Source organism: Physella acuta, unplaced genomic scaffold, assembly GCF_028476545.2.
Source record: "Physella acuta isolate Inbredline_101_S28 unplaced genomic scaffold, ASM2847654v3 ptg000186l, whole genome shotgun sequence".
In the NCBI taxonomy this organism is placed as follows: Eukaryota; Metazoa; Mollusca; class Gastropoda; family Physidae; genus Physella; species Physella acuta.
In genome coordinates, this window is record NW_026731705.1 from 1,926,950 (window position 1) to 1,937,088 (window position 10,139).

Below are 10,139 nucleotides of genomic sequence, written 5' to 3' on the forward strand. Positions count from 1 at the left end.
CAGGTACAGGGGGTTGTCACAGGTACAGGGGGTTGTCACATCTTGAGACTCTAGACCTGGGGAATCTTTTCTTTTGTCACAGGTACAGGGGGTTGTCACAGGGGGTTGTCACATCTTGAGACTCTAGACCTGGGGAATCTTTTCTTTTGTCACAGGTACAGGGGGTTGTCACAGGGGGTTGTCACTGGGGGTTGTCACAGGTACAGGGGGTTGTCACATCTTGAGACTCTAGACCTGGGGAATCTTTTCTTTTGTCACAGGTACAGGGGGTTGTCACAGGGGGTTGTCACATCTTGAGACTCTAGACCTGGGGAATCTTTTCTTTTGTCACAGGTACAGGGGGTTGTCACAGGGGGTTGTCACATCTTGAGACTCTAGACCTGGGGAATCTTTTCTTTTGTCACAGGTACAGGGGGTTGTCACTGGGGGTTGTCACAGGTACAGGGGGTTGTCACATCTTGAGACTCTAGACCTGGGGAATCTTTTCTTTTGTCACAGGTACAGGGGGTTGTCACAGGTACAGGGGGTTGTCACAGGTACAGGGGGTTGTCACATCTTGAGACTCTAGACCTGGGGAATCTTTTCTTTTGTCACAGGTACAGGGGGTTGTCACATCTTGAGACTCTAGACCTGGGGAATCTTTTCTTTTGTCACAGGTACAGGGGGTTGTCACTGGGGGTTGTCACAGGTACAGGGGGTTGTCACATCTTGAGACTCTAGACCTGGGGAATCTTTTCTTTTGTCACAGGTACAGGGGGTTGTCACAGGGGGTTGTCACAGGTACAGGGGGTTGTCACATCTTGAGACTCTAGACCTGGGGAATCTTTTCTTTTGTCACAGGTACAGGGGGTTGTCACAGGGGGTTGTCACTGGGGGTTGTCACAGGTACAGGGGGTTGTCACATCTTGAGACTCTAGACCTGGGGAATCTTTTCTTTTGTCACAGGTACAGGGGGTTGTCACAGGGGGTTGTCACATCTTGAGACTCTAGACCTGGGGAATCTTTTCTTTTGTCACAGGTACAGGGGGTTGTCACAGGGGGTTGTCACATCTTGAGACTCTAGACCTGGGGAATCTTTTCTTTTGTCACAGGTACAGGGGGTTGTCACAGGGGGTTGTCACATCTTGAGACTCTAGACCTGGGGAATCTTTTCTTTTTTAACAGGTACAGAGGTTTGTCACACGGGGGTTGTCACTGGGGGTTGTCACTGGTACAGGGGGTTGTCACATCTTGAGACTCTAGACCTGGGGAATCTTTTCTTTTGTCACAGGTACAGGGGGTTGTCACACGGGGGTTGTCACTGGGGGTTGTCACAGGTACAGGGGGTTGTCACATCTTGAGACTCTAGACCTGGGGAATCTTTTCTTTTGTCACAGGTACAGGGGGTTGTCACGGGGGGCTGTCATGGGTATGGGGGTTGTCACTGGTACAGGGGGTTGTTATTGGGTCTAGGGGTTGTCACAGGTACAGGGGGTTGTCACAGGGGTAGTTATTGGGTCTAGGGGTTGTTATTGGGTCTAGGGGTTGTCACAGGAACAGGGGGTTGTCATGAGAATGGGGGTTGTCACTGGTATAGGGGTTGTCACTGGTACAGGGGGTTGTCATGGGATGGGGGTTGTCATTGGGTCTAGGGGGTTGTCACTAGGGTTTCTACATATTTACCATCTGGTATTATCATGGTTTAATCAGGTGGCTCCTGCTGGGCTTTAAACGAGAGTTTAATTACAATGATTCCCTGCGATGTTTTGAGATCCTGTCCAGCCACCACATTGAGCTGACCAGCTTAGAGGCTGAGAGGGCCGTCATGAGGGAGGAGAGGAGGGAATTTGAAAATACAGGTCAGTACAGGTCACCTACAGGTCAGTACAGGTCACCTACAGGTCTTTAGGTCACCTACAGGTCTTTAGGTCACCTACAGGTCTTTAGGTCACCTAATTTTCTTTAGGTCACCTAAAGGTGTTTAGGTCACCTACAGGTCTTTAGGTCACCTACAGGTCTTTAGGTCACCTACAGGTCTTTAGGTCACCTATAGGTCTTTAGGTCACCTACAGGTCTTTAGGTCACCTACAGGTCTTTAGGTCACCTATAGGTCTTTAGGTCACCTACAGGTCTTTAGGTCACCTACAGGTCTTTAGGTCACCTACAGGTCTTTAGGTCATCAGAATAATAGGCCATCAGGAACGTATATCAAAGTAGGTCACTGGTTCAGTAGGTCATCAGGACAATAAGTCACCATTTGACAAACTTTAGAACCAGACCTTTAGTCTACCATTAGCACCAGACATTTGACTTAAATTAGCACCAGACATTTGACTTAAATTAGCACCAGACATTTGACTTAAATTAGCACCAGACATTTGACTTAAATTAGCACCAGGCATTTGACTTAAATTAGCACCAGACATTTGACTTAAATTAGCACCAGACATTCGACTTAAATTAGCACCAGACATTTGACTTAAATTAGCACCAGACATTTGACTTAAATTAGCACCAGACATTTGACTTAAAATAGCACCAGACATTTGACTTAAATTAGCACCAGACATTTGTCTTAAATTAGCACCAGACATTTGACTTAAAATAGCACCAGACATTTGACTTAAATTAGCACCAGACATTTGACTTAAATTAGCACCAGACATTTGTCTTAAATTAGCACCAGACATTTGTCTTAAATTAGCACCAGACATTTAACTTAAATTAGCACCAGACATTTGACTTAAATTAGCACCAGACATTTGACTTAAATTAGCACCAGACATTTGACTTAAATTAGCACCAGACATTTGACTTAAAATAGCACCAGACATTTGACTTAAATTAGCACCAGACATTTGACTTAAATTAGCACCAGACATTTGACTTAAATTAGCACCAGACATTTAACTTAAATTAGCACCAGACATTTGACTTAAATTAGCACCAGACATTTGACTTAAATTAGCACCAGACATTTGACTTAAAATAGCACCAGATGTACAATCCACCTTGACCATATGTGGTTGTGCCCTAGGTGGTGATGTGAGAACCACTGGACTGACCACACAGAAAGAATACACCTAACCCTAACCATATGTGGTTGTGCCCTAGGTGGTGATGTGAGAACCACTGGACTGACCACACAGAAAGAATACACCTAACCCTAACCATATGTGGTTGTGCCCTAGGTGGTTATGTAAGAACCACTGGACTGACCACACAGAAAGAATACACCTAACCCTAACCATATGTGGTTGTGCCCTAGGTGATGATGTGAGAACCACTGGACTGACCACACAGAAAGAATACACCTAACCCTAACCATATGTGGTTGTGCCCTAGGTGGTGATGTGAGAACCACTGGACTGACCACACAGAAAGAATACACCTAACCCTAACCATATGTGGTTGTGCCCTAGGTGGTGATGTGAGAACCACTGGACTGACCACACAGAAAGAATACACCTAACCCTAACCATATGTGGTTGTGCCCTAGGTGGTGATGTGAGAACCACTGGACTGACCACACAGAAAGAATACACCTAACCCTAACCATATGTGGTTGTGCCCTAGGTGGTGATGTGAGAACCACTGGACTGACCACACAGAAAGAATACACCTAACCCTAACCATATGTGGTTGTGCCCTAGGTGGTGATGTGAGAACCACTGGACTGACCACACAGAAAGAATACACCTTTGAAGTGTTCATGTGTGCCACTGTTCTGACAGAGTGCAGGGAAGAATTTTTTAACTGCTTGGACTGTGGTCAAGTTTTTACTCTCATCAATGAGTGAGTTGTTACATCAGTTTTAATTAGTCATTAATTAGTCTCAACCCTAGTTCAATTATCCAAATGAGTTTATTCTTTTAAGCTGAACAAATAGACCTTGGTTACCCTTAGCTTAACTATGATTTATTACCAGGCTCAAGTTTGATCTGGATACACTACTAACCAAATCTGAACGCTTGTTTTTTGTCTACTGTAAAAAAACTGTGGGTGAAAGCTTCCAACTTGTGGATTCTAAGTGCAATGCTGATAAAAGTTCTGGATTTTTCTCCTTCTTGTTTAGGTGATTTTGCAAGAAAGTGATCCTTGCCATAAGATTTGATCCATCAGATAGGGTCCCTTTGCCTGTTGGTAGTGTCCCATCATTCCCTTTGTCTGTTGGTAGTGTCCCATCATTCCCTTTGTCTGTTGGTAGTGTCCCATCATTCCCTTTGTCTGTTGGTAGTGTCCCATCATTCCCTTTGTCTGTTGGTAGTGTCCCATCATTCCCTTTGTCTGTTGGTAGTGTCCCATCATTCCCTTTGTCTGTTGGTAGTGTCCCATCATTCCCTTTGTCTGTTGGTAGTGTCCCATCATTCCCTTTGTCTGTTGGTAGTGTCCCATCATTCCCTTTGTCTGTTGGTAGTGTCCCATCATTCCCTTTGTCTGTTGGTAGTGTCCCATCATTCCCTTTGTCTGTTGGTAGTGTCCCATCATTCCCTTAAAGTGGACAGCTCTAAGTTATACTGGACCAACTGATGGACCAACTCATGTTTTCATATTTCTTGTACACATTTTATAATTATTTGTTCATTATTATTAAAATATATTATTTTGCTTATTAACTTATTTTGTTAATTTGATTTAAAAAATATAAATGGTGTGCCCCCACACATGCAATCTTAGAAAAGTATTTGAAATAACAATTAGATCTAATTAGTTAAAAACAAGTACAAAAGAACAATGATTACTTGAGGTTTTTTTTTATAAACAATTTTTAAGACCTTAAAATTAAATATCTGTCTATAATTAATAAATAAACATATATATATATATATATATATATATATATATATATATATAATTTATATATAGGCCTATGTATACTACTGTGCCTGTTGCCGCGGTCTCCTTCTTCTTCTGCTTCTTCGTTCTTAATGTTTAGTGTTGAAGGGGATCGAGATTTATCTGCCAGTGGGTTTGAACTCGAGACTTTGTTATAATTTATCAACCATGTGCTTTTTGCCGACTCGACCATGCCTTCAACACAATTAAGCTTTACGTGTCAACTGGTTATGCGCCATTGAGGCCAATGACTCCGATTTCAGCCTGCTTTTCTTTTTGGATTTGCTTCCATAGCCTTTGTCCAACCAAGGCAGCAGTTGTTTAATTTTGGAGTTGTCTCTCCTAGAAGAGTGGCTAATGAGCCTCATCTGCCCGAGGGTTCGAACTGGAGACTTTTCGGTTTAGCAACCATGAGCTTTACGACTCGACAAGCCCTGTGCCGCGGTCTCCAAAGTAGGCCCACAGACAGACAGTCGTGGGCGTAGTCGTACGAACCACATTTTGTCCAATCATCTGTGATTACACAACCCTGGTTTACAAATTGCCAGTGGACAACCCTTCGCTGTTGTCAAACACCGTGTGGGCCAATCATCTATGGTTGATGCCCCTTGGTCAATGCATCTATGTTTATAATATATGATCGGAAAATCTTAGCAATTTATGTTTCTATACATTTTAGAAAGAGCGGTGGCTTTTTTTTAAATTAAAATATGCAAAAATGAGAAAATATATACGTAATCACATACAAACTTAACAGGCATGCATAAATATACATACGCACATTGTCATACTCATAGACAGATCTGGGTGGCATTGTCTATTGTGCATTTTTCTGTGTGCGAAAATTTCTGAGTAAGCAATTTTCTCTTGCGCATTTTTCTGTTTCCGGTTTGGAGTTTGACTACGACTATATTTTTTTATGAATGTGTAGTAACTATTTATAGATCAAGGTTACCAGATAAAGTATTGTGGTAATGTCTACATTTCGCGTCTAGACAAGAAAAGAAGAATGGCGTCATTGATTGTTGGATAAAAAAAAATCTAATTAAGGATCTAATGCCGAAAATGATACTAATGACGGCACTGATTATAGAAATAAAAGCCTAATTTGATCGTCTAATTTAAATAGTGAATGGAGATATACAGAAAAGTGCCGGAAAAGTAATATATATATTGTAAGCATTACAATATATAAAAAATTAAAAGATTAAGATTGACATTATCATGTGTTTTATTTCAAGTCAAATGGCTGATTAAAATACTGTTTATGGATACAAATCAGTTTTCAATGACGTTTTTCTTTTCCAGTTAAGGGGGTAGGCACCGGGAAAAAACTTTTTTCATTTATAAGCCTTTTTTATTTATTTGTGTATATATATATATATATAACAGGGGTCTCCAAACTGCGGCCCGCAAGGTCCTCTCAACCGGCCCGCGGAGATCATTTTGTCCACGGAAAAAATGTCTGTCAGAGGTGGCTGAGGAACTTTGCCCAGAAAATTCAAAACAATTTGAAAATGTAGCTTTGGGGCATACCTTTGCCCACCGTGTTGTAGACATTGGCGAAAACATCGTGACTCAAATAGCGAAAAATGCAAGCAAGTTTCGCGATTTTTTAATTGCAATGGATGAGTCGCTGGACATATGTTTCACCTCTCAACTGCTTGTGTTCATTAGGGGTGTGGATGAAGACATGAACATAACACAAGAGCTGGCTTCCCTACATAATATGTATGGCACTGTTACCGGAGAGGATATATTCTTAAAGAAAACATTTGCTGATTATAAATTGGACTGAACTAGCCTCAGTTACCTGACTGTTGATGGGGAAAAGTACATTAGTGGCATAAAAAAAGGCTTGGTTGGACACGCGAATGAGAAAAATATTCTACAACCAATGCTCCTGTACTCTATTATTCATCAGCAAGGTTTGAGTGCTAAATATATGGACATTAGCAGTGTACTGAATCATGTGGTGAAGATGGCAAATTTAATAAAGTCACATGGGCTCAACCAAAGATCTAGAATACGTGAAGAATAACTTGAGAGCAAACTTGGACCTCGAGTGTGTTGTCGGACCCCGACAGTGTTTCTTTCAGATTTTTTCTCGGGGGGGGGAGGGGGAGGCAGCACTTGCAATTTGTATATATTTCTATATAAATTACATTTTATCGGGGGGGGGGGGGGGGGGGGGGCTCCATAACACCGAAGATATGCCTTGAAGAAACTCTGGCCCCCGAACTGAAATTTGATAGTCAATGCGGCCCTCAGTCTGGAGACCCCTGATATAAGTTAGGGTACTTAAGGGAAAACATTGCATGTACCAGGGACTCTTTTGAAAATATGATTGCAATGGCGGCCATCTTGGAAAAACTTCCTTTTGTGGAGTTCTAAAATGTCGTAAAGTAACATATAAACCGCCCATATAATCATGGATCCTTCTTGAACTAACAATAATAGAGTCAGCTGGCTAGTTTTTGTAAATATTTTTTTCAAATTTTCAAAGATTTTTATGGTGAAATACCACTAAATTTTGTTAATTTCAATGGAATTTTGCCAAACCAAATTTTGAAAATGCAAAACAAATGTTTCTAGAGTGTTTTCTGTTACAAAAACTAGCCAGCTGACTCTATTAGTGTTAGTACAAGAAGGATCAATGATTATAATATTGCCGATATATATGTTTATGAAATTTTAGAACTCCACAAAAGGTTGTTGTTTTTTTCAAGATGGCCGCCGTTGCCATGGCAACCATATTTTCAAAAAAGTCCCTGGTGCTTGCAAATATGCTCCTTTAAGTACCCTAACTTAGATATACACAAATAAATCAACGAAGATATACACAAATAAATCAATAAAACGTTTTAATTAAGAAGTTTTTTCTGGAGCCTACCCAGTAGCGTAGCGAGGGGATATATGTCCCCGGGCGCCGACCTTAGGGGGCGCCAAAATGGACTGGAAAAATAAATTGAAAGGTTGAGGGGGGTGCAAATCGAAATCTTGAGGGGGGGGGGTTCAAATCGAAAAGTTTGTCCCCGGGCGCCGGGAAGGGTCGCTACGCCTCTGAGCCTACCCCATGAAAATCAAAAATTGAGTTAGTGATATTGGTATTTGTTTCCATTTAGGGAAAAGACAACACTATCAACCTAGCACCCGTTGTATTTCTCCCTAAACTGACCATTTAATCTAGTTATTAATACAATAACTTCACATATTTTGTCCTCAATATGTGGCAATAGTATTATAATACAAACACAAGAAACTCTGCTGCTTTTTTACTTTGTTCAACCTAACTGATAATTTATAACTGTAATATACTATAATTATCTAAATTGTTCTAAAGACACGACCAAAAGTAGACCAAATAACCTTGCACCTTCTACAAACTACACTCTGAAGCAGTGGTTCTTAACCACAAATTTCATATGCGCATTCACGCACTTGCTTATTGATATTTACTGCCCTTCTGATTTATCGTACCGAACCACCACCTTTTCGTTATTCTTATTTAATTCTCCACTGTCTGTAACCACCTAGTTCAGAGACTTTACATTGAGCTGTAGATCCTGATTGAATTTGTTTTTGACATTACATTTTAATTCCACATTGGCTTAGAATGTTAAAACGCATTTTATCGCTGCTGATTCTAATCTGAACGTCATGGGCGGTGTCACTACAATTACACCGGTTATTACTGCTTCTTAAACCAGTACAATTTGTTGTTGACTATGTGCGAGGAGACAGTGCACATCTGCGAAATCTAAGACTTCGAGCTTTTGTGTCCGTTGGATTCCAGTTTGTTTCCTCTAGCTTGTTTCTTTATACAATCAACTAGTAAACGAAATACTAATGTCGTATTCCAATGTGTACAAAAAATGTTTCTGATAATTTGCTATTGTGTATGACTTGTATCAGGGGCGGAACTACAGTGCCGCCAGACCCCGCAATGCGGGGTGGCCCACGCCATTTAGGGGCCCATAGCCGACCATAATAAATTCTTTATAGTTAAAAAAAAATAATTTTCTTGCATTTTTTACTTGACGGTTAAAGCTTTTGTAAATAACAAACAGATCTATTACTGTAGTGATGTTATACAGTAGCTAACACATGTTGCGTTAAAAAACTATATGCCTGAGCTGTAGTGTGAAAGATAGGCAAATGTTCAAAACACTTCCAAGACTTATTTCCCTTTTTTAAATAATTAAATACGGGTGCACATAAGCTCCTTTAAATATATTTATACTAAACAAATGAAAAAGCAATTCCTTTTCTTGATTATTATTTTTATAAAATACATACTAAAGAATGACATAGCATAAATAGGAAATATATTTAAAACAAATAATATATATACAAAAAAAACAAAAATAAACATAACACGAGAAACCATTACACATACACAGCTTTCATGTTTTATATTCTTTTGAGCGGCTAAGTATTAAAGGTAGGCAGTATTACAGCAAAACTGACTAATGCACTCACACACATAACATGTAATTTGTTTAAATTGAAAAAATAAAGACTTTTTATATTCTGTGTTTGTATATATATATATATATATATATATATATATATATATATATATATATATATATATATATATATATATATATATATATATATATAAGGGGGCCCAGAATTTTTTTTGCGGGGTGGCCCTTTTTTTCTCGTTCCGCCACTGACTTGTATCAGTGGCGTAGGCAGGGGGGTTCATAACCCCCCCCCCCCCATAGTCCCCTCGGTGTATATATATATATATATATATATATATATAAAGTATGAGGGGGTGCAAATCGAAAGTTTAAGGGGGGGGGGGTGCAAATCAAAAGTCTGAGGGGGGTGCAAATCAAAAGTTTGTCCCCGGGTAAAAATTGGACCCCCCCCCCCCCCTTGAGACGATCCTGGCTACGCCACTGACTTGTATGACCTTATACTAACAAACTTATAATCCATCTATATATCATCTATGTATCATCTATGTATCTATGTATCATATCAAAACAGACGGTGTTCCAATGATAGAACATAAAACACTATTCTAGCTCTAAACAAATTAGCTACGAACTTCCATCTAAACTCAGATGATGATTATTTTATTTCTGACATGACTTATCTTTTTTTAAAAGGATAACATATTTTAACGGGAGTGTAATTGGCGTCGAATAAAGTTTTAGTGAACGAAAATCATACACAGTAGTAATTGATACATTTTTCCCAGACTGTAGCATATATATATATATATATATATATATATATATATATATATATATATATATATATATATATATATATATATATATATGTGTGTGTGTGTGTATGGGGGT

The 10,139-nt window shown here is 39.7% G+C and overlaps 1 protein-coding gene across 8 annotated transcripts in view; it reads left to right on the forward strand.

Moving 5' to 3' along the window:
* The window catches only part of LOC131936713 (uncharacterized), a 41,344-nt gene extending 36,753 nt beyond the window's left edge, over window positions 1-4,591 (forward strand). For 7 of the 8 annotated variants that reach the window (XM_059293759.1, XM_059293760.1, XM_059293761.1 and 4 more), the window contains exons 12-14: window positions 1,690-1,838; window positions 3,633-3,774; window positions 3,908-4,591. In XM_059293759.1, the coding sequence (XP_059149742.1) occupies window positions 1,690-1,838; window positions 3,633-3,774; window positions 3,908-4,058 (442 nt within the window). In that variant the 3' untranslated portion in view covers window positions 4,059-4,591. Of the gene's footprint in view, window positions 1-1,689; window positions 1,839-3,016; window positions 3,141-3,632; window positions 3,775-3,907 lie in introns of those variants that run through there. The other variant, XM_059293767.1, reaches the window with a different exon arrangement.
* The last annotated feature ends 5,548 nt before the right edge of the window (window positions 4,592-10,139 follow it).